The sequence below is a fragment of the Penicillium atrosanguineum genome (assembly GCF_028827265.1).
Source record: "Penicillium atrosanguineum strain IBT 20685 chromosome Unknown utg000001l_segment0_segment0, whole genome shotgun sequence".
NCBI classification, from domain to species: domain Eukaryota; kingdom Fungi; phylum Ascomycota; class Eurotiomycetes; order Eurotiales; family Aspergillaceae; genus Penicillium; species Penicillium atrosanguineum.
Window position 1 is genome coordinate 78,277 of NW_026623133.1, and position 25,622 is coordinate 103,898.

Genomic DNA, 25,622 nt, shown 5'->3' on the forward strand with positions numbered 1-25,622 from the left:
GGAGCTGAACATCATTCAATACAATACGGACCGGTCGAAAGACGTCGTGATGGCTCAATTGATGCGTGACACCACGGTGCTTTCGGCGGGCATCATTGCCATCCAAGAACCGCGGGCCAACTCATATCAAGAGACGACGCACCACCCGACCAAGCAGAGCCATAACTGCTTTACCCCAGGTGGGTGAGACAAAAGGACTGCGGACGAGGGTGTGTATGTTCGTGTCGAAGCGGATGGAAGGATGGACGCATGTAGTACACTCCAGGGATTGCCACGAGCACCGGATACGGCACCGGAGTGAGGTGAGGGAGCTGCGCATATTCAACGTATATGATAAACGAGGAAACGGAGAAGATACGGTGCAACTGCTTACGAAGCTGATTACACCGGCAAGGGAAGAGAAGGTAGAGATTGCGTACCAAGTCGTGGGGGGCTTCAACCTCCACCACCCCTAATGGGGGTGGGCATAGCGTCCAACAGGATGAGGCTGCGGACGAGTGGCTGGATGTTAGGGCACTGGATCTCTGGCTGAAACCGAGTTCCATCACGCGGATGCAGGCCGGCAGCCAGTCGACTCTCGACCAAGTGTTCGCATCCGAAAGCCTTGTTGGGAGGATGATTGATTGCTGGGCGATGGAGGGTATTCATGTGGATTTCGACCACTTACTAGTAGATCCGCACAATCCTCGACTTTGAAACTGCGGAGCCAGCCGAGGCGCCGAAACGCCGAAAATGGAAGGACATAGATGAAGGTAAGTTCCCCGCCATTGTCAATATCAACATAGAAGACAAGCCATGGCTGCATCTCCGAGGGGATATCGTGCAGCTACGACAGGTGGATGATGCGGTCGGATACCTGATGGAAGTTGTCCCACGCGGTGTGCAAGAGTCGACGCCTTGGGCACGCGATTCGTCATGGGAAAACCACAGCTTCACCCCTGAGTGCCGCGAGGCAATCAAGGTGATATGGCAGCTTCGCAGACAGTTCACGACATCACAGGACAACGGTGATTGGCAGGAATACACCAGTGCGCGCAATCGCAAGGGCAAGGCCATTCATTTTGGGTTGTAACATCACCAACATGCTGTCAAATGGCCGGGGCAGCACAACATAGTGAACAGACGTTCAAAAGTATTCGCAGGAACTTGCGACGATTCGGAAGCGTCCATGCCTCCACCCCGTCGGAGACGAAGTATAACGCCACCCGCGCTAGAAGCGCCCTGCGATCATCTGCTCGGCAATCCCGGTCTCTATCTAGATAAAGTGCCCTTTTTTAGGTATTAAGTTCAAATATTAGCGACGAGCTCAAGTATCAGAAGGGCCCTCGTGTTAACGTCCATCATGGGCTTATTCTGAAACTACTTTGAAATATCAGCAGAGTGCACGAATTTAATCCTAACTCCTGGGTTTTCCATCTGCTGTCTTCAAAGGGTAGTCCGACGAACACCGAGAAAACAAAAAAAATAAAAAACGATCGACAAGAATGCGCCACCCGGCATGATGGTACGACTGTATCACTTGGCAGCAATGCGAGAAGGATGCATCGCCCCCGTGTTTACCGATTTACCGACCAGTAAGTCGAAAAGAAAACCATGGATCCGAAAACTCTCTGACATTTTGCGAGACGAAGAAATTTATGAAGATGTATCACCTGGCGGTCATCGGTTCTATCTTGTCTTTAGCCATCCCAACACTAGGCCTCTGCCGCTGTCGACCACATGAGAGTTGCTGGTCCTCATTTCAGGATTGGTTGGCCTTGAACAATTCAATTCAAGGCCAGCTTGTCTCGGTCCGTCCCGTTGCCGCTGTATGTCATGGAGCAGATTTCGATGAGCAGATTTCGATGAGCAGATTTCGATGAGCAGATTTCGATGAGCAGAAATGCAGCAACGTCTCCGCATCATGGCCAGACCCATTCTGGCGCGCGGCGGAACCAAGCGCCGTGCAGTGGGAGAACTGGGAAGCTTGGCCAGAGAGAAATCAGACCTGTTACATTGAAGACCGCCAGAACACAACTTGCGGACAAGGCCGCGTCTCACTTTACCCTGCAAAGGTGGAATCGACATCTCAGATCCAAGAAACAGTTGCGTTTGTGAAAAGACACAACCTAAGGCTGGTTATCAAAAATTCGGGCCATGATTTTTTAGGCCGCCCCTCGGCTCCTGAATCTCTGCAGATTTCTACTCATGCGACGAAAGATATTGAAAATTTCGACAAATTTATGCCAACGGGTGCACCTAAGGATGGAGTCGGAGAAGGACCGGCCATCACGATCGCTGCCGGTGTGAGCATAACAGAGCTTTATGCAGCGGTGTCTAGACATAATCGCTCAGTCATCGCGGGAGCATCGGGCAGCATTGGCGCTGGCGGAGGCTACTTCCAAGGGGGAGGCCATTCAGTCTTTGGTGTCTGGCGAGGATTGGCTTCGGATAATGCGCTGGAATCCCGGGTCGTCCTCGCTGAAGCAAGTCATCAAGCTGTACTTTAGAGTTATAAAATGACAAACCAGCTAACCTTTTCACCAGGGCCATCTCGTTTACGCAAATACGTTCCAAAATACAGACTTATTCTGGGCGCTGCGAGGCGGAGGTGGAGGTTCATTCGGAATAGTCACCAGCGTCACATTGCGCACACATCCCGAGGTCCCTGTTGTGGTGACAAATCTTAACATCACGACTGCTGGCGGGGATCCCCATTTCTGGAAAGCTTCACCGAGTTCCATAGGGCGCCGCCAGCACTGAATGATGCTGGCGGCGGTGGTTACTATCTCGCCGCGCCAGATTACCCTTTGAATGAGACCGTCAATGTTTCTGTGATGTCGAGTGTGTTGATCTTTGCAAATGCTACGAACACCACCCATATAGACAGCTTCTATAATCCGCTACAGTCTAAGTTGAGCCAAGTTACCGGAACTACGGCCAATTAGAAATCTTTCGTTCTTCCAAGCATCAGCTCAACGATGTCGACTCTGTTCTTGAAAGGTGCATGGCCTACTGGTGATGCCACGCTTTTAGCATCCGGACTTTACTCTAGAGACCTAATGATTTCTCAAGATAGCCCCGAAAGATTGACAAACGCGTGGAAGAGCCTTCGGTATGACCCAAGGCAAGCACTGGCGGGTTGTGTGGTCGCAGGGGGTGCCGTGACAACGAATGGTGATATCATCTCCAGTGCTGTCAATCCTGCTTGGAGAAAAACTATTTCGCATATGATACTTTAAAGAAGCTGGAGTGCCAGTGCAACTCTCAACGAGCAGCATGCAGTTGTCAAAAACATCACCGAAGTGGAACTGCCGATCATTTCGAGGGCACGGACCAGATGGGCGCGTACGTAAATGAGGCATTTGCATACGAGCCCGATATTCAAACTTCGCTGTGGGGTAACGGGTACAGCCGCTTATATCGGATCAAACAAGTAGTGGACCCGACCGGCCTGTTTATTGTACGTCGAGGCGTTGGGAGCGAGGATTAGGACGAAGAAGGGTTTTGTCGTCTTACCCATTCTCCAAAGGAATGAGCAATTCCGGTCTCGGGGAAGCAGCAGTCACTGACATCCTGATTGTTGTCGGCGAAGTGACGTTTCTGTATAGTTCGCAGCCTAGTGCATGCTTGTTCTGTTGTGATTTACAGCAAGTATTGTACTTGCTTTTAATGCAGCATGAAGGCCAAATTGATTTTACAATTAGCTAGGTTCTTCGTATAGACAGGTCTGGAAAATTTCGACGTTGCGGCTTAGTTCCTGATCTTCATATATCACAATAGACAGGACTGCTCCAATGATAATAACATCACCATACAGTTTACATATAGTTCTATGCTGTACAGCAGCAGGAGTAGTAGTAGCAGTATTAATTTAACCTAACCCCTCGTGAGTTGAAGCCCTGAACTGAGATACAAGTGCTGATGGTATTAAATGTATAAGGTAAGATCTAGCCATTTGTAGTCGTCATGAGGGCTACGCTTACGCATTCGGGTGGTTTGACGACGTCTACGTTGTGGTGACTTCGACATCCTACGCCCACAATATCGAGATCCTGGAACAGTCATTTGGCAAAGCAGCGATCTGGGCGAAGCAACACTCGGCCAGTTTCACCCCAGACAAATTCGAACTAATCCACCTCAACAACCCACGACAACCAGCGCCCTTAGTGTGGACACCACGGCCACCACGGGACAATTCCGAGTTCCACGTGCAGGAGGGGGAGGTGACCAGATGTCATTGCAACTATCAAAAAAACTATTACACCTTCGCCACACGCCAAATACCTTAGGGTGTGGCTGGATAAGGACCTTAACGTCTCGACACACCGCAGGAAGGTCTTTGCGAAGGCTAATAGCAGCTTGAAAGCCTTCCGCGGCATCACTGGATCCACGTGGGGGACATCACTGCCCGCAATGCGCAAGATCTACAGGGTTGTGGTCATTCAACAGCTTTTCTGGGGTCTTGTGGCTTGGTTCAGCCCTACGACGAAGCTACCTGTAGAACGGTCCCACATCATCAGGGGATTTATAAGAATCCGGAAGCGTGCGGCTTTGATGATCAGTGGTGCACTTAAGAGTTTATCAGCCGCGAAATTCGACATTGAGCTTTTCCTGACGTTAATTAATCTACTGATGCAACAGACTGTCGAAGAGACCGCCATCCAGACCCATTATAACATTGAATTGGACGCCATACTCGCCGACGGAGTGATCCAGCGCATCTTCACTGGTGGCAGTGGATACGCCAGGACTCGAGGGTGCATTCGCGGTAGATCCGATGAACACGGACTGGATGAGGCGACACCTTGAAACACTGGACCAATCCAATGTATACTTTGCAGAACTCACAGGCCTTGAAATGTCACTGAATCAATTGCCAAATGGACCGAATCAACGAAGCGAGGACAAAATCAGAGAATCGGTAATCTTCTCTGACAGCCAAGGTGTGATTTAAGTCATTGCAGAATCCGAAGCTGCCGTCCGGTATTTATAATCACATATAGGCCATCCGGTCGCGGAGAACAACCACATCGATCACACTCTGGTGAGTCCCAGCAGATGTGAGTGTTCCTGACAATGAACTTACAGACGAGGCTGCAAAGTCCGCCACACCGTGGGACGCGGGGATTCACTGGAAAGCAGCGGAACGTGCACGAGAGCAGAGAAACACTTTGTCCGGCTTGCCTCGCCTCCTCGGCGAAGCGATGCGTCCACCACCGTATCAAGAAATGGTGGAAGAGACAATGGGAGAGGGAGAAGACGGCCAAATCGACCAAACGGCCGATCAAGGCGCCTACGCTGAAGGCCCTGGAGCTATACGAGGCGCTATCCAAGCCCTACGCTTCGATTCTCATCCAAAAGAGGTCAATGCGCATTGGTTCAGGGCACTTATTATACAGTATCAAAGAAACGGAATCAGATTGTTTTACCTGCGATCAGGGATGTCAAACACAGAGACATGTCCTGCTCCAGTGCCCGCTGTAAAATGATCTGCGGCGAACCATGATCGACAAGATCGCTCACACCGATCTTGGAGACACTACGGACTACGAGGCAATCGTGTCCCACCCACGCGCGGCCCGCTACGCCGCTGCAATGATGCATCAAACTGGTCTCCTCGGTCAGTTCCGGCACGTGGAAGCGGAACCGGACACTGACGATGACCACGAAGAGATCGGTCTTGCGGCCATGGGATGGGTTGTGAAAACGCTGCGTATACACCACCAACCACCAAGACCGACCACCGAGAATAGTCGACACTCAACAATTACCGATTCACCATGCACCACAATCAATTGAGAACTGAAGCACTTGGAGAGTGGACGGGTGAAAGAGAGGCGGGAGAATACACGGGGACCGACACAGAAGGAGTGGAATACTGTGGGCATTATACTTTAGTGCCTGATTTTATATGGGTTTTCTATGCGTGAGACTTGGATTTGGTACAGTCTTTTCTGTGCCGGCCTCCTGCGGAAGGCCGGTTTTCCTTTGTATTACTGTTTATTGCAAGCCGCGAGGCTGGGTTTAAGGACACCAAGTTCTGCTTCGGATTTCGACGAAGCGCCTGCTTAGCCTCAAAAAATCTAGTTATTCTCGATCAGGTTAATAGAACTTTGATTGATTGATTGATTCACTTGGCAAATGGGTCACCAATCGGGGCTTTGAAGGGTCATCCCAGGAGTACTGGAGCCTTTGGCTAAGCCGCTTTCGAAACTCTAATAATCATCATATCTATTGTGCGATTTCTCCTACAGCGCTCATCTCGTCACTAGAATGGTAAATTCACGGAACCGACGGGTTCTTCTCGTGATCTGGTCGGCCTGTTGACCTTGGCTGATCTCGGAGCATTGTTTCCGGACTGATACTCGTCCCTCGAGCACGTAGCGCGAGCATCCTATTCAGGAAACATCAATAGCATTCTAAAATCGCAACAAGTACAAAATTGCACCGTTGGCGCAGGAATTTCGCGTTTGCTGCCAGCAGCTAAAAGGACGCGTTCACGGTCGCCAACACAATTTGGTCTTTAGACCTTCAATTCTTTGCAGTGCTATGATATCTCACTTACAATTTATACAACAGTAAATCAGTTCGCGCTAGGCTCCAACGATGCTCTAACTCCATTTTTGGAAGTGGTAAACTCCAACTTTACACATGAGGATATACTGCGAATTTGCTATTCACACATTCTCCAGAGCTCTCTCCAGCTTTTTTGACTTCTTGTTCCTCTTGTCTGCCCTCCATTGTGGGCCCCATATAATCACTGCCCACCAGCATAAGCTCATGACCCCCCAGATCAGCGCAATCAGAGTCGCTGTCCAGCCTCTTCCGAGTGCGTTGAACAGCGGGTTGACAATGGCCACCCCACCAGCTCCCAGCAAGCACCGTACCAGATTATTGGCGGCACTGGCAGCAGCGGAGCTTTTTGTGTTTAAGTCAATGACCACGGCACTTAAAGGCTGAAAAGCTGCGGAAACACTGAGACCCATGAAAAATAGGAGCACAAGAATTGCTGGAAGAGGTGGGTGCTCCATACCAATCACCCATCCATATGGAATGATTGCAATACATGCGAAGTATGTGAAACCGAGAGAAATCTCCAGCCGTACCCTCTCGATCGGAAAATCGTCAATATTATGTTGTACTTCCTGATCGATTTCAACTCCCAGTCTTTGCGCATGACGACGGAAATTTGCGTCCATTATTCTACCGACGAATGGCCTGATAAGCAATGGACCGGCACCGATAGGTATATAGCAGAGACCAACTTGGATGGAGTTGTAGTTGTAGGTCAATGAAAGTTGCGCTGGAAGACCAGTGATGATAATGTAAAATCCAGCGTAGAATATTCCACCAAAGAAAAGCATCAATAAGTTTTCTTTCTCTAGGAGGATTGGGATGGATGAAAGAATACCAGGTCGCATTTTTCGTACAATTGTTTCACGCGAGAGATTGGCGCTGTCCTTGCCTAGCCTTCGCTGCCGGAAGACTGCTATCAAGGGCCTGTTCCATCGCTGCGGCGGAACAGAGCCGTTTCCGACGATGTTGCGACATGTTTCCGGAATAAAGATGAGGTATATGAAGAGCATAACTCCACCGTAAATGGCCAAAAACCCAAAAAATTGCTCTCCACCCGAGGAAATGGTTTAATAGACCTCCAATTAAAGGACCGAGAGCGGGCCCGAGTGACGAGCCTAGCGCGGCAAGGCCAACATAGCTGCCTCGCTGCTGCCTCGTTGCAACATCTGAGACCACCCCGTTGGATAGAGCGGTGGTACCACTACTACCAGCACTTTGAACGCAACGAAGTACCAAAAGTGCGGCATAGTTTGTCTGCAAAGCGAGACCAATATTCGCTGCAATATAAACAACAAAACAGAGTAGGTAGGCCGGCCTTCGGCCATACCGGTCTGAAAGGCCACCCACAATGGTTGGCGAGATGCCTTGGAATACCTGTTTCATTAAAATTGTCAGCGAGCTTCATACAGGGCTGGAGATCCATGAATTACGTACCATATAAGTAGTGATCGTCAAACTGATGTTGGTAAGAGATGTGTTTAGATCCTTAGCTAATGTGGTCATGGCCGGATAGTAAATGCTGGAAGAAACCGGAGACGCAAACGCGGCTAACGAAGCGATGTAAACATAAGCCCCTTTCTCAAGTCTTGAAAAAATAGAATGTGGCGGTGAAGTCGCGTTTCCGACGTCACTTTTGACCCGACCATCATTCAAATGCCTTCCTTGACTCATGCCCTCTCGTTCACTTCTTGCCCAAGTTAAATATAGGGAATGAAAAAGAGTGACAAAATAGATAGACGGGTGAACGAACACTGGTGATGCAGTACATGTTCTTGAATAGCTAACCCCACCTTTCAGGCCTGTACAGGCCCGATACCGGCTTCGGAAGAAGCCGTTCACCCACAAGAAAACAAAGGAGCTAACGTTGCATGTAATTTCTCCGTTTCATTATAATTGCAGTGCTAGGCTGGCATTATAGGACTATAATTGGTCAGATCTGCCCATTGTGTCCATTTCAAACCTACTTGACCTGTAGACAATCAATATTGGCCTTTACGTGCCATACCAGTCCAATCCCGGAATCGCTTTTCTAGTCCATGGATATCCACAATAATTGGCGAAAACTTGCCGGTACAGGTATAAGTATGACGGCCCGAGCGTCGCTACCCCCTTTCAACGGATTTGACGTGGGTGGCGATGGAAAAGAGCTATTAAGCCATTTTCAAAATATGCGCCACTTTTTTTGTGTGCCACAGATTTTGTGGTGTGATCCGTAGCTCATGAATACCACACAATAATCCGTGAAAAATTCTACGATGATATTGCCCCTGCTATGCCGCATCCTTTGATCTTGCAAGCGACGCGTTTGGCCGCCCTTTCTTTTGAGTTGATATACTCGCTGACTCTTCATTCGCTTTGATAATTGCTGAAAGCATGACAATCTCTTTTGCCAGTATTGAGTTCCAATCTTCGTCAGAGATGACCTTTGAGGCAAGGAAAACACGCGATCTGGTGAAGAAACCCAGTGAGCTAGTTATTGGAAGAACAGACAACTTGAAGTTTATATGCAATGCGTAGATTCATATCACAATATCTATAGTATCTTCCAATACTTGTCGCCTTTTGCTCAGAAGCTGAGATTGTATGTCCACGAAAGGCACCAAAGGGATACCAAGCCGACCCGTACAGAGAGTCGTTGATGAGCGGACTTATCCATTCGTTGAAAGCCTCCTGACATCTTGCACAGGCTTCTTGGTTGGTCCAGATTGCGGTCTTCATGACTGAGCTTGCATGAGCCTGACTGGTCAAGAGCCGATGCAAAGGTCCCTAATGCTTCATTGATGGACGATAGCCGATGTGAGAGCCCTTTGACAGCTTCGGATGTCTCGTCTTAACTCTCCCTTTTATTGATAACCCCATGAAGTCCTTCGGGTGTTCGTTACGGACACAACTCATTCACGGCCCTCTCTTCCTACCCTTGCGTGCTTTACCTTGACCTTGTCAATCTCGTTAGGCTGCCGCTATCTGACGTCCTCACTCTGTCAGCTGCCTTCACTCTGTCAGCTCATCAAGCAGCTGGGTGGGGGTTTCCCCAGCCCCGTTAGATTGTTCCATCAAGCCTCCAGCGTCCACCAAGATTTTAATTAATTCCTCTCTTGCTCTATAAGGAGCAACGTGGAGCTGCGAGGGATCAGGCATTCTGTCTCCATCTGCCCTCCTGTTCAATTTCTCTCCCATTATCTCATGAAGAGGTGTATTCCCTTTGTGATTGACTACGTTAACGCGCTCCTCGGCCGATCAGATGGCGCGCAGCATCAATTTGGCCCATATACCGAACTAGATAGTGAATCGCTGTACATCCAGCAGTATCGGTGTCGTAAATATCACTTAGCTCTAGTAGGCGGTCTATCATCTCAAGTGGATTTAGAAGAAGAAGTGTAGATTAGATTACTGATATTCGGCCAGTCCAAAATCCTGCTTATATCAGCATTGGCGCAGTGTGGTATTATTCACCGCGGTAGACGTGGCTGTCTTGGCAAGGATCATCACTTCCTTCCCCACCTTTCCACCTCTTCGTGTGACAAGAGCCTTAGTCTTGAGGTTCGCCGTCAGTCTTCCCTTTGGCATAAATTTTTGTTGTTCCTTATCAACTTTATTTACGAATACTCATACTCTTTCTGCGAGTGCCGCCAAGATGGCTAGCAGGCGGGGGATAAGGATGCAACAAACAAATCAAGTCTCTATTGACAAGTACCGCCGGAATCGCAAGATGCAGTCCTGTGAACCATGTCGAAAGTCGAAAGTAGCGTGCGATCACCGCATCCCTTGCGGTAGATGCGTAAGGAGACGGTGTGTTGACAAATGCTACTATCACCCAAACCCTCTTACGCGTGTAAGCATTTAACGTTTCATCCTTACCTTGACGTGAAAGGTACGGCTGCCCATAAGTCCCGCTAACATAAAATTTCCCACTAGAACCAACAGGAAACCATCATGATAGAGGCAGTAACCAAAGGCGTCCTAAGACCACCGGGTCTGAGCAGTGCTGTTTCTAGCTCCTCAATTGAGCAACCTCACACAGGCGATGTATCCGTGGCTGTCATCGCTTTGCAAGGGTACAATTAAAGGGCTGGTTTAGCACCGCCATTAGCTAGCCAGTCAGAGACATCGCCAGGAAAGCACGGTTTCCTCGGCTTTACCTCACGCACATCAATCATGACAGAGGACTTGATGCAAATCGGTGTGACATCTACCGGCCTAGAGCAAACTACAGCTGTCCACAGGGAACCTATTTTAAACGAAAGGTTCGCTAGCGGTTGCCATATTCTTTCCTTCTTGCAGAACAGGGAGATGATAGATCGTGGCATCGACTTGTTTTTCGAGTCTATTGAGTGTATTCATATTCACTGTGGCGAGTTCATAATGAGGCAATGGCTCTTGCAACTGTGGTCTGCTCATGGTGACACATTGGCAAGTCAGAATCCAGAGCAGATACAGCAGCTATGTCAGTTGCTCTGTGAGAACACGGCGACACCGCTGGTATTTGATGGCAGCACCACGGCAAGGCAATGGATTTGCTCTGCCACTGGCAATCACATACGCTGGGGAGTAATCGCTATGATCGCCAATTATGTGGGGACATATGCAATGGTAACGAAATCATCGGATCCATTTTTTCAGGATTATAACGTGGAGCGCAAATCATTGTTGAACCATATGGTCAAGGTTTCAGGTGTATGTATCGGATTTTGCCGAGAATGCGACACTTTGGATGATGCGTTCATCTGGGCCCTGTTTGAGCACTACAACATTACCGAATATACAAAGGGAGAAGCGTGCTATGCAACGTACTGTATTGGCGCCGAAGTAAATAGTGTCCTTATTGCGATGGGCCTTCACCAGGAGGCCAAGGCTAATGGCCAAATTCCTTTTTTCCTCGCTGAGCTACGCAAACGACTTCGAGTAATGGTTTACACAGCAGAAATCAGCATAGCCACGTTCCTAGGCCGCTCACCACGACTTTCGCATCGTTATATGAATTTACATCTGCCGCTAGACCTGACGGACTCGCAGCTATTCTCGGAAGATCCACAAGAGCTAGCTGTCGCTATTGCTAAGCTGGATGAGCAGGGTTACAATCAAGACGGAGAGATCCGCCACGTCTCTTGGATAAGGTCTTCTATCAGCTTCACGAAAAGGAGAGAGGAGGTCCTAGAGCTGTCACTCGGGAACTACACTCCAGACGAGGTACGGCAAATTGCAGACGTTATACAGCAAAAAACCGAAGAACACTGGGCAACTCTTCCGCACATTATGTCGAGCTTAAGAGAAGGTGTATTTGGGCTTGAAACACAGGAGGTCATCGACCTACACTTTCGAAATGTCTTTCGTCAAGGTCCGCAGGCCAACTCACTTCTACTGCACCGCGTACTTATGCGGAAAGCCGGCACTGGTCCGGCAGAATTAATACATGCGGCACAAGCAATCCTAAGTGACGTGATGCGACTGTACAAGCGTGTCGAAACGTCGGCAGCAACGTCTTTCATCTATTTTCTGGCAGTACATGGACTGCGCAGCGCGGTTATACTGGCGGTAGAACTCTTAAAGCAGGAGCAGCTCCCGGTGTACCCAAACGAACCGCTTCTGCCTCGGAGTAGGACAATCCAAGATTTATGTATCTTCACAGCCAACATTAGCGATTTGGATCCAATGTTTGGAGACAAAGATCTTTGCGAGAAGGGCCGAAAAGTGATATCTCGAGTCCTTGATAAAATCCCAAGTCCTCCGAAGACCGCAGATCGACATTGCCATCTCTATCCGATGCAAACACAGCAGCTAGCTACTAACACATGTACCAACGATACGTTTCAGAACACACATATGCTAGAGAGATACGTGGTGATGGATGACCTGGATTATGATATGACGACGCCGATTTATGGTCCAGATCACGCATTTAGGCTGTGGATGGAAAACATCAATGGACAGAACTGAAGCCTGTAGTATAGAGGCTCATGGGATGTGTTATTCCGACAAGATCTTCCGTTTTATCACGGTTAGCTCACTACCGCTGACAGGAGCCATCAATTAATCAATGAATCAATCAAAGTTCAATTAACCTGATGGAGCCAACTAGTTGCGCTGAGGCTATGCAGGCGCTTCGTCCAAATCGAGACACAATTTGGTCTTTCGAACTCTAGACTTGTGGCTTGCAATGCACAGTAATATAGATGGAGAACCGGCCTTCCGTAGGAGGCCGGCACGGAAAAGAGTATATCAAATCCAAAGCCCACGCATAATAAACCCCATACAAAATCAGACCCAAAAGAACAAGGGCCATTATTTTACCCCTCATGATTCCTATCGTCCTCGCAATATGCTCCCGCGTCTCGTACGTCCGTCATTTCTCCAAGCGTTTTGGCTCTCAATTGATTGCGATACGTGGTGGATAGGCTATGGACCCGACCGTTCTCGGTGGCCATGATTTTAATGCTCAGTGGTGAATGCGTAGCGTTTTCACAACCTCCACATGGCCGCATGGCCGATTTATCCGTAGTCATCTTTGTCGGTAGGAGGAGTAGTAGTAGATTGTTTCAACCCGATAAAGCTCGCTTTGAATATCATCGTTGTCGGTATCAGTCTCCGACTCCGACTCCGCTTCCACGTGCTAGAACTGACCAAGGCGGCCAGTTTGGTGCATCATGGCAGCGGCGTAGCGGGCCCCGAACTGGAATACTATCGCATCTTATTCCGTCGTGTCTCTAAGCTCGGCACGAGCAATCTCGTCGAGTATGGTACTCCGCAGATCGGTGTACAGCGTACACTAGAGTAGGATATGTCTCGTTATGTGAGACCCCTGATCGCAGCAAAAATGATCTAACTCTCTTTCCCTGACTTTTCATAAATAATGACCTAAATCCATGCACATTGACCTCATTTCAATGAGTGTCGATGCATATTGCCTGGAAAATCCCTCAAACAAGGCCAAGGCCTTGCGACTCGGCGCCTTGATTAAGCGTCTGATCCATACGACCCGCTCTTAATTTGAACTACTGCTTATACTCTTTTTACGACTAATCGATCCTGTTCGAGTGGAATGCCATGCCTTTGTCTTTTAATGAAGAGTTTATTGTTAAATCTATCTACCAAACTTGCAAATTATATACAATGCTTAAGCTTAGCATACACTCCATAAAGCCATATCAGGACTTCAATGTTGACAAGCACCTTTTGGAGACATGGATGTCTTTTCTATCACGCATGAAAATGCCTCGAGCACGATCACCGAAAAGTCTAATCTTACCGGCCAATATGAAACGGTACATCTGAGATTCATACAACTGGAGCGGTACAGAATGGTCTTTGCACAGTCTTTAGCAAACGATGATGTTATCAAAAAGGGATAGAATCGAAACTTAAGATTCTCTAGAGTATTGCATATTTATTCCGACCCACTGCATATTTATTCCGACCTACTGCATATTTATTCCGACCTACTGCATATCTATTCCGACCTGCATATCTATTTCGGTTAACGACAACACCAACTCCGATATTCTGCATAACAATGGACTGTATATCCATTCCGATGCGCTATCTCATACGAGGTCGAGTATATTAAAAACCGGCAGTGACGTGCTCATAGCCCTCAATGGTGTAGATTCGGCGCTGTCAGAAAACAATTACGTTTAGCATACAACGGTTTAATCATATGATATCACGAAAAGGTAGATACAGATACATATCCCGCCAACCACCCTCTATGTCAAAGAAACTGGTGTTTTGCTCCTTTTAAGATTACCTTCCTTCTTCTCGAGCGTCCACTGAGCAACTATTACTTCACATACTGCGGTCAATGTCCACATGAATCATCATATAATTGAGTAGATGATATTGAGCTATCAACGCGTCCGTGAAATTTCAAAACCACGTGGGCTCCAGGCTGCACATCACTGCTTATTGAACAATTGCGACATTATGGCGAAGATCGAGGCCTGCAACAGCTCTGACCTTTCGATACATCTGGACTCAGTCAAATCCTTCCTTCCTGGTGAGAGAATTACTGGCCATGTCTCCCGAATATCGCGCTGGGTTGGTACTGAGACGAGCATCAGCATCAATTTCCACGGCAGATGCAACACGGAATTTATTAGCCGTGATTCTTACCTGTGTCGTAGCAGCCTGGATCTGTTCGGGAAGGATGGAGTTCGAAAGGAGCTTTTCAATGGTGCCTTACATATTCAAACATCTTGTCCGTACGATAATAAGTGGCATTTTGCAATCGAAGTCCCCAGGCACCCGAACCCAAGCTTTTTGAGGTCGCACCCATTTGGAAGGGCATCATACCTGCCTTTGCTGTACGCCGACCAGCATGCTCTTCCGCCTTCATTTGATCTGGGCATTAGGGCTGCTGTTTCTCGTCGCGATTTCGCAATTGTTGAGTACTATTTAGAGGCCATCATGATGACGCCTAGCTCCCCCAAGCCCGTCATCGCTCGGGTGCCAGTTCAACTTCGATGCGAATCATCAAAATCAATACAGCCTAACTAGTAGTGCTGAGGCTATGCAGGCGCTTCGGCCAAATTGAAGTAGAACTTGGTCTCCTTGACTCCAGACTCGCGGCTTGCATTGCACAATAACAAAAAAGAAAAACCGGCCTTCCAGGAATTTTTCGTAGTCGTCTTCATCCGATTCTGGCTGCTGCGTGTCATAACTGAATGAGTGCTGCTAAGATCGGTGCGAGCGGTTTTGTCAAGCATGGTTCGCCGCAGATTGTTGTATAGCGGGCACTGGAGCAAGATATGTCTCAGTGTTGGAAATCCCTGATCGTACCCACAACGATCTGATTCCTTTTCTTTGACCTTATATGATAAAAGGCCCTAAAATGCGCATTGAGCTCGTTTGGATAGGTATCGATGCATATGTTTCTCCGCTCCCGCACTCACCCCGCTGCCCTCCAGTGAAACCTCCATGCCCCATAGCACGGCGGACATTGCAGCCTCATCTGCAAGTTCATTGCCAGGAACTCCCACGTGCTGGAATCCATCGAAGGGTAATAAATGTTGGTGTTTTCCGTGACCGGATGGCCCGTACGTTGTTATAAATGCATTTTAGCACGTATTGGCCTGATGGTCTTTTTGTGGTCTGCGATGACTTACCCGCAGCTATGGTGTCAGAGAAGATACCAGAGAGCAAGCTATTAGAAGGAACTTCCCCTACGAAAGCTGTGATTATAATACCGAAAATGATAGCGAACAGCATAGTGACAAAATCGGTGATATAGACGGAAATTGTCCACTCTGAAACATAACGGGATCCAATAAGTAACATATTCCTATCACTCGACAATAGGGATTCAATCTCAGTGGAGAGTGAGCCAAAGACTTCAAGGTTACACGTAAAACTTGTGCTTGGGGCCGAGCAATTTATATAGAGGACGTGGGTGAGTAGATCAGCTATATAGCGACGCATGCTCCTAAAGAAAAGTCATTGTTTCAAGACTCGAGCGAAGGCGCTGCGATGGTTAGGATAGCCAATAGGTTAGTCTGACCCGGGAAAAGTATTGTTCATTATATATTTATTCTGTTTGTATCTCTATCCCTTCATAGGCTGTCCATCCAGTGATTAACGTATTTCCCAATCTTTCATCCGTCTGGTCTTCTATTGTATTATGGTTTTATGGCCTATGTATTGCCTAGAACCTTTGAATTCAAACAAGCCAGCAGATCATGTGACAGGAAGGCGTCACACAGATTTGAAGTCGCGCACTATAAGAGCACATTGACAACGTGTATGGCATACTGGGCCAGGCCTCAGCGAGGCTCTAATTTTGTTTCCAGAATTATTAAACCTAATATGGAAGTACACGGAGACATATAGTTGTGGCAACATTTGCATTGCTGCGGCGAGAGGTGGGCTAAATAAATACGCACGCACACATCACAAGAAAAGGGAACTAAGACGGGTGCAAAATCAGTTTTGTTGGTAACGTCAGTTATATTCCGACCGCGGTGTTGAACTGCTAGAGGTCTAATGTCCCTTGAGTACACCTGAAGTTTTTCTCCATATGCTGCTCAATATCATCACGAAGGTATTGTGACGAAAAAGCGGCCTTAAGTTTTGACAGGACAAGTCTGAGGGGGAAACACTTTTGATATTTCAACCAGCAGTACTTACACTAGTTCCTGAGACTCAAGAGCTTGAGTTTTCATCTGCGAAGATCAGCACAAGGCGAACGTAGATCTTACTAGTTGATGCCGCGAGCTTTGCAGGAGGTGCCATTGCATTCCTGTTGAAATTATTTACTAGAAGGGTACGCTTCTAGCACCGGCTAAAGGGGTCATCGATGTACACCGCAATTGCTCCACCATTAGGGCAACTCCGCTTGACCTCGGTGTTGTCATCAGAAGGGGCAGCCGTAGAGAAGGAGAGGCTAGCCACCAAGGCGATCATGAGACAAGGAAAATGCATAATGAGATTTGAAAAAGGACACTTCAAGAACTTCATATTGGTGATTCTGTGCAATAAATAAGACTTGGAACGAGAGGAATGACCTTCTTTATAGGCAAAATGGATGAGGTTCTCAACGGGTCTCAAAAATGGAGGGAGGATAGCCGTGCTAATGCCTTCCTGCTACAGAAACCAAACCGCCAGCCGTCTTTTTATACCATGCTACAGGTTGATCCATAATTTGAGCTACATTTTGAGCCACAAGGAGACTTTCCCGACTATATCCGTTGATCACTTGCCCTATATAGAACTTATAAAGCCTGATAAGGGGCCATGCTAGGGGCCGAACCAGGGCGGCATCTTGAAGGCGGTATATTCTCTATTAGAAGCTCCACACGGCCAGTTATCCCCATATGTCACACAGAAATCTTGGAGACGTTGAGGCTGAAAAGTGGCCCTTCGAAAATAAAATATGTGGCTAACCGGTAAATGAAAATGCGCAAGGCTCGCAGCAAAAACATGCAAGAGCAAGGCACAAGCCAAGAAAGATAAAAATGACCCACCACCTTTATCGTGGCTTAGTGATTGCTCGATTAATAGCTATTTTTGTTCCTCCAATAAGTCCTCTTCCTTAATTCTTTGAACACAGTTTCGGTCAGTCTATGTCGAACATCCAATAAACTATTGAATCGGTTCGAGAGCTCGGCCAAGCACTTCCTCACTGAATAACGGCCCCATTGATACGTACAAAGATATTATGAGCTCCTACACATTAGCGTCATAGCGCATGGGCAGTGTACTGTATGTCCCCAATATGGACACATCGTAAGCCGATCTAGAGCCCAAATTTGGGAGCTAATCTAGGTACCCAAGACGACACCAGTTGAAGGTGCATTTATGTCAATTGTCACAGGCCAGTACTGGATAATTCGTGTGTCATTCAGAAAAGTTCTAAACCGAGGAAAGAAAGAGAAGAGAGAGAGAGAGAAAGGGAACAACTACAAAACAATACCACCCAGTATCCCAATCGGGACTAGCGCACTACACGTGACCTGTCCTCGAATCATGCGTCACATCAAGCTTAAATTATTAATAGCTCGCTACAATCAGCGGCTTCGGCCATCTACGATGTATTTAGTGTTTCGGTGAACATGGAAAGCGTTAAGAGGCTTCGTTATCTGAATAGTGGAGCTGAGAGGCTTTGCTTACTTATTTCAGATTATCTAGGCGCATGTATCACTGCCAGAAACAAAGGTACCATCCGAGTTCTCACAGCCACACTTCCCAGTCTCGGGATCCTTGATACAGGTGGTACCATACCCACCCTCTTCGCCGTCATCGCTCCAATAGAAGATCCAGTAGTCGGAAGCCTTCATCAATGTACCACTGGTTGGAGGATCGCAGATAAAAGCTCTGCATGTTCCGTAAGGAGCACCGTTGTTCGAGTCATATTGGTGATCGGTTTCGAAAACGGCGAATGTCTGGGTCTCCGAAGTACGTGTGTTATGGGAGCACTCGGCAGCTTGAATGGCAGTGGACACCGCGGCCGCTATGTAAAACGGTAAATCAGTGAGGTTCAATGACTTGACTGCCAACTTTGAATCCTACTCACCAGTGCAGTTGAGATTGCTGGGCCTGTATCCCTTAGTGTTCGACGAAGCTGGGTAGAGAGAGGCCACTACGGCAACTGGAGCAACCAGAAAGCCGAGGTACTGGATGGCGTGCATATAGAATTGGCAGGTCTTGAGGTAGTGGGCTTGAACAATGGTTCCATCGGGGTTGATTTTGGAAAGCTGAGTAGCTGCTATATAAAGCTTCGAACTACCTTAAGCTCAACTCCGCAACTTACGGTCCAGAAGGTGTATGTGGCTACCTGAAACATAAAACAATGGATCTATAGCTCTTTATGGGCCTAGACTGACAATATAATCAGATTAAAACAATCAGGTTAGTGAATTCCAGGAGAGGACCCACTTTTCAGGTTGGAAACCACAGCTAAACATTATACGTTTCAGGTATGTCTGTGTGAAGGCAGAAAGAAATTTGATCTTCTATCCCCTGTAAGTAAAGAAATCAGGACTGCCACTGCCTCCAACAAGAATTCGGGCACATATGGCGCGGGATTAGTACGACCGCGGCGTGTTCGTTTAGAAGTACATCACCCAGGAGCGATCATTTGCATATGAGCCCTCTGCTCGAGACTGGCACTTTCGTTTAATTGGGAAAGGAAATTCCTAGTCGGCAACTTGTCTCATTTGGGAATATTTTTGAAACAGTTCGCCATGTCTTCGAGCTTTCTGAGTTATTCGTTCAAAGAGAAACCCAGCCATTACAGGATGGATCGAAATCAGTTTCACCACTTACTCACAGAGATTCTTTCTCGAACCATCTTTTGAAACCCACTTTACCTATTACAGTTACTCTACCCCTGACCCCGAGTGTACAGCTGGTATCCGCTAGTTGAATCGGTTGGTCTCTACAGTTGGCGCATTTAAGCTAAACCATTTTAGGAACCAACTGTCGAGGTCAGGTAATTAGGAAAGGGGTCCTCCAACTCTGGTCTCAGCTTTCTCAATTGTCGGGCTCAGCTGCATCCTGCCTGGCCCTTTTCTTGGCAGTATTCTAGTACAGCTGTAAATAACATTATAACAATAGCGTCCGTGTTAAGCTAGTATTCTCTTAAGGGCTTCTAGAACGTTGATCCTGCAATCAAGGCAAACAGAAGGGAAATTTGCCTGGCTAGGCAGCCAGACTGGCCGGAAGGCCAGAATTCGAGATCTCTCCCTCTATACACCTCGCTCTTCCACAGTGATCACTCCTGTGGAAGATGAGTAGTTGACAGAGACAGTATTGGTGAGGTGAACAATTTCCTATACGATGTGTAACAATGCTGGTTAGGGACCAGTATCCGCTGGACTCTGCATGTGCGAAATTGTGCTGACATTAAAACGATTAAAACAGGGGCGATGACTATTGATTCGTATTGCAACGGCAATGAATTTCAATCCTCATGTGAGCTGGATCCCTTGGTCCAAGATTCGCAATATGCCCCCACTCCAGGATACTTCGGTCGTACGCCTGCGTCAAGATGCGGGTTTAGTCCTTCACCCGACTATGAGACCCAAGACGGTCTCAAAGAATTATTCCAACACCATCAAGAAAATTCCAGACTACTCCAGCGAGCCGAGTGGGTCAAGGAATTGCCAAATGATGAGCTTCCGTCAAGCTTCATCCGGTATATGAGGGTTAAAGGTTTCGGTGAATAAACGTAGCGCTGACTCCGAGTGCTTACTAGTCGGTGATCTTGAGGGGTAATTGTTACAGCTCAAAATGCATGGAAATACGTAGTATTCAACGGAGATACGAAACTGAGGAAGAAACTAAGTGTTGAGCGCTGCGAGCTCAGCGAACAGTCGCTCGCTAGTCCCAATCGGATTAGTCAGGTTCCCCATCCAGGTCCATAGATCAGTCGTCAGTCCTATGCGTCACAAACAAGGCCCATCATCATCCTTTCCTACTTTGTTTCTGACAAAGTCAACTATTACCTCCTCGAGGTGATGGCCTATTGTATAGTGATTTTTTTCAAGCTCGTGGAAGACAGGTTGTGGAAGCCGCTTGACCATATAGCGCACCATATCAACCGGCGCATTGGCATCTTTCGTGCCATGCCAAATCCGCATACCGCTATAAGGCACATCCTGAAACCGGAACCCCCAATCTTGAGACAGCAAACGTGCTTCCTGTATAGCTGCGCCAAATCCTTGTACGAAGACTCCGAGAAACGTGCTTAGCATGCGCTTTCTAGCCTCTTCTGTCGACAACCTCTCCTCTTTTGCGTCTTGCTGTTCATGTGCCTTCTTCTCTTTCTCACGCTTCATGCCATCAATCCAATTATTTAGCCACCTTGTCACTGGGCCCGACTCCGCAATCCATCGAAGGGCGAGGAAAAGTGGATTTGATACCATTTCTAGCGTTCCTGGGCAATAGATCGCCGCGCGAGATAGAAGTTTTCTGCTAACAGTCACGTCCTCTATCCCCGCTACCCATGGAGGCGCCCCCGCCACGACTGCCACTGCCGATAGAATACATGCAGGTAGCAGGTAAGCGCATGCAATAGCATATGGACCACCTCCGGAATAGCCTAAGATCGCAAATTGTGACAGACCCAAATGTGACACGAGAGCTTGCACATCAGCTGGCCAGTCCAGAATCTGACGGTTGGGCTGATAGCTGAAAAGTCCGAACCCCGGCCGATCTGGGACAATGAGACGGAATCCATGGCATTCGGGCCATTTACCAAACCCCCAGCCCTCTGAGCGTGAAGATGGATAGCCTTGAAAGTAGAGGAGGGGGTAATCGGTGGGGTTGCCGTATTCTGCGTACCCAAGGATTCGGCCATCGTTAAGAATCAACTTTTGGTGGAAGCGAGCTGTCATTGAAAAAAAATTGAGATGAACCGCCACTTGTGTTGTTAGATGAGGAGCGAAAGCGTAGCCTCGGTGAAACAGGGGGTCTCATTTCGCAGGTAGCAAACAGACAAAGAGTGGGTTTGAATCCTTTAAAGGATGCTGAATCTTCTGGCTTTCTGTCAAGAATTAGTCGGATATTTATATTCCAAGTGGCATGGCTGGCGTATGCTAGAAGCATTTTGGAGGCGAGGCTCGTGTTCGTAAAACACGATCACGAGTCCAGCCAATGGCGATCAACCTTTCCGCTGGAAGGGTTGCCCCACCACTGATGATAGAAAAAAAGAAATACCTCTTTATACTTGATCTCACAATAATCTCTTCTCTATTGTTGCTTCCGATCATGGGCCATTATCTAAATCACTTCCTGGATCTGTAGGATTATATTCCGTGTTGATAGATCTGTGGTCGTAGAGAAATGTTCTTTTGAGAGCTCGTCCACCAACGAGATGCCAAATTCCTGGGCCCACCAGACATCGTGCCCGAGTCTTTGAACAAGAACACCCCAAACATCAATACTAGCAGCGAAATATGATCTTTCGTTTTAAGAGCTTGGATACATCCTTCGCCGGCCATGTTCAGCCACCCAAGTGCATACAACAGCTTTTATAAGTACTGGTGCTCCACCGGTGCATGAGCTGAAGATCCAGGTGGCGATTATTGGCAGGAAAGGATGGGCAGGCTGTGTGGGCATCACGTGTTGATTCATTTGTTCGATCTGCTCCCGGTGTATCATGGACTGGCAGGATTTTTGGACGGACGGGCGGTGATGTTCGCATATTCACAGGCTGCATCCCTGGTCTCACAGCGCTTGCAAGGTGGGCCTGTTTCATCACATTTGACATGACGACGCTTGCAAGTTATGCAGCCGGTATGGGATTTTTGATGATAGCGACGAGGGGGCATAGCTGATGAAAGTGTCTAAATTGGTATCAGATCATTCGAATATATCCAATTCCACTCGTATCAATAAAGCCTGGGTGCCTTTTTGGAGTAGATAAGGTATTCTGACCACTCTAGCAAAGGAGGCTCGTGTGGATTTCGACTTGAATCTAAGCCACGTGACCGTAATGATTCGACGGTTTTTAGACCGCAACCACAATGGCGGGTTTGGATCGCATGTTACTTACCACAAACGCAACCCCCATTTTGCAGTCAATACTAAATTTATTTGTTGCTAGTCGCACTAGCATAAGTAATTGCTGGTTTACGCTTCTAATTGATGAGACCTAAGACACACGAGTAACAGCGGTGCGATACAATACTGAGAGTAATCGCAGAAGATCGATCATCCGTTGATAATCCAATATGATTTAGTGTGTCATGACTCGTGGGGCTAAGAAACAATCGAAGAGTGAAGTCGGTGAACCAGTCTTGAGACATACTGTACCCCCTGTATTATCACGTGAGGAGGTCCACATCAGGAAGGGAATCCACGCCCAATGGGAGAGTTAATGGAGAGAGTCACGGGATAGCGGCGACCTTCGCAAGATCGACAGCGCATTACCGACCAAATACACGAGGTAGCTTGACGAATCCCTGTCAAGAAATCGAGCGTACCTACTGACGCAACTGCGAACGGGACAATGCTGGTTATCGACATATGCAAAGGCCTTCCGCTTCCGTGATGACGACCTGCCACCGTCTGCGGTGAGCAGGAAAGTATCACACATGTTCTGCTAGATTGTTCTACGCTCAGAGACCTGCGGCAAGAGCTTTGGAAAAAGTTCGGCGAAGCCTTTAATAGCATACCAACCCTGCTGGGAGGTCCTGGAAACAGGGGTTCTAACCAACAGCCGATGGGAGGGAGGCTCACGGTGACCACAGGCTCAGGCACGGTGTGGAAGTCAGAGCCGGCCACGCATACAAAAGTTTTCTTGCCGCCATTTCCATATGAGACCTAACCCAGCAGTGACCAGTCATATTTGGGGCCATAGTAATTTTAAAATGTGTTCAAAATGTATTATCTTGGAGACGAGCAACCCAGACTCGGTGGAGCTCTCATAAGAAACTCAGGGTATTGAGTGATATCGAAACACAGGCGAGAGGCGGTGTTTGCCCAAATAGCAGCTCAGGTAGCAAATCCAGTCGAGGAGGAGAAATCAGTACCAAGCATAGTTGCCAGATAATTGGGGGGGGATGGGGGGAAGCTGCCGTTATTAAATTCAAATGAAGCTTTCAATGAGGGCAACAGCGTCGAGAATTTTGCGAAATGCTCCCTCTGGTAATGTTCCACATTGATAGATACGTCGCCCCAGTAATGAATCATGTCCAATATCTCTTTCAGTATCTTGCACTTCACAATGAGTACTAGTCGCACCACTTCACATATATATGGCTCATGTCCACCCAAGCACTTACGAAAACATCTACAGGAAATTTTGGGTGTTTACACAGCACATTTAGTTCAGTCAGTGCGGTAAGTATACTAGTTATGCATCCATATGGCTAGGACAAAAGGCTGTTATTCAACTTTCAATGTATCCTCAGTTGCTCGTTAGAAGCCGGAACCAATCGAGGAGTGAGATCTGGCAGTTCAGAAATGTCCTGATCAAAAGGCCACATAGGGCGGCGGATGCGTCGGTGCCCAAGGCGGGGAAGATCCTGATCAACACCCCCAGGTGTCAGAGCAAGCATCCAATCGGCTGCCATGTTAAACAATTCGGGCTCCAAGTATCCGATCTTGACTATCACGATATCCGCAGATCGGGGCTCAAGATTGAGCTCGGTGAAATCTCCCTCAAGATGATAAGGCTTGCGTAGTTTAGTCAAGATAACAAACACACTTCCGACCTGAACAACTGCCTCTGTGATGGCATTTCGATCACCATTTCTGATTGCGTGAATGCGGCCTGTTATAGTGACCGGCCCTCCGTGGTTGTTGTCAACCTGAGCGCCAGCCGTGACTGTCACAGTAGCTCCCACACCAGCCCGAACAATTAACTCAATTGCCTCTGGTCCTGGAATACTGGCGTAGATGGCGCGAGGGCCTGACTCGTGCTGAAACTCAGGCCGAGAGAGCACCCTTGCAAGACTCCATGTCACATCGCCAGCACCCCCAGCCGTTGGGTTGTCACCCGAGTCTGAGATAAAAAACGGTCGCAATTTTGACTGCAGGGCAGTGTCAATGCACTCTTCCAGAGAACCGGTTGGCGCCACAAAGCGAAACTCCTTGCGGGAGTCCCAGAAGTGATTTGCAAGCTTCCGAGCGCTTTCAGTCACGACATCTGCATCCCATCCTGTCACCATCACAACCGCGTGGTTACGTGGCTCATCCGCCCAGGCATAGCCAACCCAGATAGCAGCATCAAGCACTCCCGCAATTGATTCGACTTCAGGTATAAGTGCATAGAGTCCCTTCGCGGGCTCCAGTCGTGTCGAAGTCTGCTCCCCTGGCAGTAAGATGGGGATTGGAACCCTGGCCTTCAATGGCCGATTTGGAAATGAACCCTCGGCCAATAACTCGACGAGATTTCGACAGGCACGTTCTTTCGTATCTATTTCATCTTCGTGCGGAGCCATCCGGTAGCATGTAATTAGATCCGTTTGGTGTGCCAGTTCCTCTGAAACATTGCCATGAAGGTCCATTGATGCTGATACGATGACTTGGGAGCCGATGACATTTCGGACTCGACGAAGAAGTTCGGCCTCGGCATCATCTACATCCTGAACACACATCGCTCCATGGATATCAAACCAGAGACCATGGACCGGGGTGGACTTGCAAATATCTTTGAGGCGAGTCAAGATCTCCCCCACAAGCTCTTCAAATGCTGCTCTGGTAACGATTCCTCCGGGGAGGGCGTGGCCGATGAGTGTACCGCGCCAATCTGCTGCGTCTCCAAGTGGCGTTCCACGGTGGATAAAATGATATTTCTCAATTATCTCGGTATCACGAAGAGGGTGAAATGCTGCTGCGGGGGTCCGGGCTGGAGAGAACCCAGATGTTTCACAGGCAAGCCCCGCAATAACAACGACTGGATTTTTCGCCATGGCGTGAAACTATGACTTGCTATTCACTGTGTGAAAGTCGTAGGACACCGGTTTGCAACTTGACGAGAAACGACCTCTGTGTCATCATCACAGTGTGGCCAAAAGTCTCAGGTCAAGGTCCTAACGAAGCTTTCCCTTGCCGCCGCTTGGTGCGCCCAGTTCCATGCAACGTCGCTTCGAGCCGCCAGCCATTTCGACCCCGCTTATCTTCTGCTC

The 25,622-nt window shown here is 48.1% G+C and overlaps 8 protein-coding genes across 8 annotated transcripts; 3 read left to right on the forward strand and 5 right to left on the reverse strand.

The window, feature by feature from the left end:
- Nucleotides 1-435: 435 nt before the first annotated feature.
- On the reverse strand, nt 436-805 carry N7443_000026 (uncharacterized protein; the record flags this gene model as incomplete). Its single annotated transcript, XM_056880082.1, has 2 exons — nt 436-603; nt 668-805. The coding sequence occupies 2 exons, from the start codon at nt 803-805 to the stop codon at nt 436-438; spliced, it is 306 nt and encodes a 101-aa protein (XP_056745320.1).
- An 838-nt stretch (nt 806-1,643) lies between these two features.
- On the forward strand, nt 1,644-2,927 carry N7443_000027 (uncharacterized protein; the record flags this gene model as incomplete). The annotated part of the gene is made up of 4 exons (XM_056880083.1): nt 1,644-1,808; nt 1,881-2,480; nt 2,527-2,716; nt 2,737-2,927. 4 exons carry the CDS (start codon nt 1,644-1,646, stop codon nt 2,925-2,927), a joined length of 1,146 nt encoding a protein of 381 aa, XP_056745321.1.
- Nucleotides 2,928-2,960: 33 nt separating this feature from the next.
- N7443_000028 (uncharacterized protein) lies at nt 2,961-3,472 on the forward strand (the record flags this gene model as incomplete). Its single annotated transcript, XM_056880084.1, is given in 2 exon segments — nt 2,961-3,176; nt 3,194-3,472. 2 exon segments carry the CDS (start codon nt 2,961-2,963, stop codon nt 3,470-3,472), a joined length of 495 nt encoding a protein of 164 aa, XP_056745322.1.
- Nucleotides 3,473-6,659: 3,187 nt separating this feature from the next.
- On the reverse strand, nt 6,660-8,061 carry N7443_000029 (uncharacterized protein; the record flags this gene model as incomplete). Its single annotated transcript, XM_056880085.1, has 3 exons — nt 6,660-7,606; nt 7,650-7,932; nt 7,993-8,061. The coding sequence occupies 3 exons, from the start codon at nt 8,059-8,061 to the stop codon at nt 6,660-6,662; spliced, it is 1,299 nt and encodes a 432-aa protein (XP_056745323.1).
- Nucleotides 8,062-10,713: 2,652 nt separating this feature from the next.
- N7443_000030 (fungal specific transcription factor domain-containing protein) lies at nt 10,714-12,492 on the forward strand (the record flags this gene model as incomplete). The annotated part of the gene is made up of 1 exon (XM_056880086.1): nt 10,714-12,492. The coding sequence occupies one exon, from the start codon at nt 10,714-10,716 to the stop codon at nt 12,490-12,492; it is 1,779 nt and encodes a 592-aa protein (XP_056745324.1).
- A 5,678-nt stretch (nt 12,493-18,170) lies between these two features.
- Nucleotides 18,171-18,674, reverse strand: N7443_000031 (uncharacterized protein; the record flags this gene model as incomplete). Its single annotated transcript, XM_056880087.1, has 2 exons — nt 18,171-18,496; nt 18,560-18,674. 2 exons carry the CDS (start codon nt 18,672-18,674, stop codon nt 18,171-18,173), a joined length of 441 nt encoding a protein of 146 aa, XP_056745325.1.
- Nucleotides 18,675-20,432: 1,758 nt separating this feature from the next.
- On the reverse strand, nt 20,433-21,383 carry N7443_000032 (alpha/beta hydrolase; the record flags this gene model as incomplete). Its single annotated transcript, XM_056880088.1, has 1 exon — nt 20,433-21,383. The coding sequence occupies one exon, from the start codon at nt 21,381-21,383 to the stop codon at nt 20,433-20,435; it is 951 nt and encodes a 316-aa protein (XP_056745326.1).
- Nucleotides 21,384-23,888: 2,505 nt separating this feature from the next.
- On the reverse strand, nt 23,889-25,406 carry N7443_000033 (M81 family metallopeptidase; the record flags this gene model as incomplete). The annotated part of the gene is made up of 1 exon (XM_056880089.1): nt 23,889-25,406. The coding sequence occupies one exon, from the start codon at nt 25,404-25,406 to the stop codon at nt 23,889-23,891; it is 1,518 nt and encodes a 505-aa protein (XP_056745327.1).
- Between the last annotated feature and the right edge of the window lie 216 nt (nt 25,407-25,622).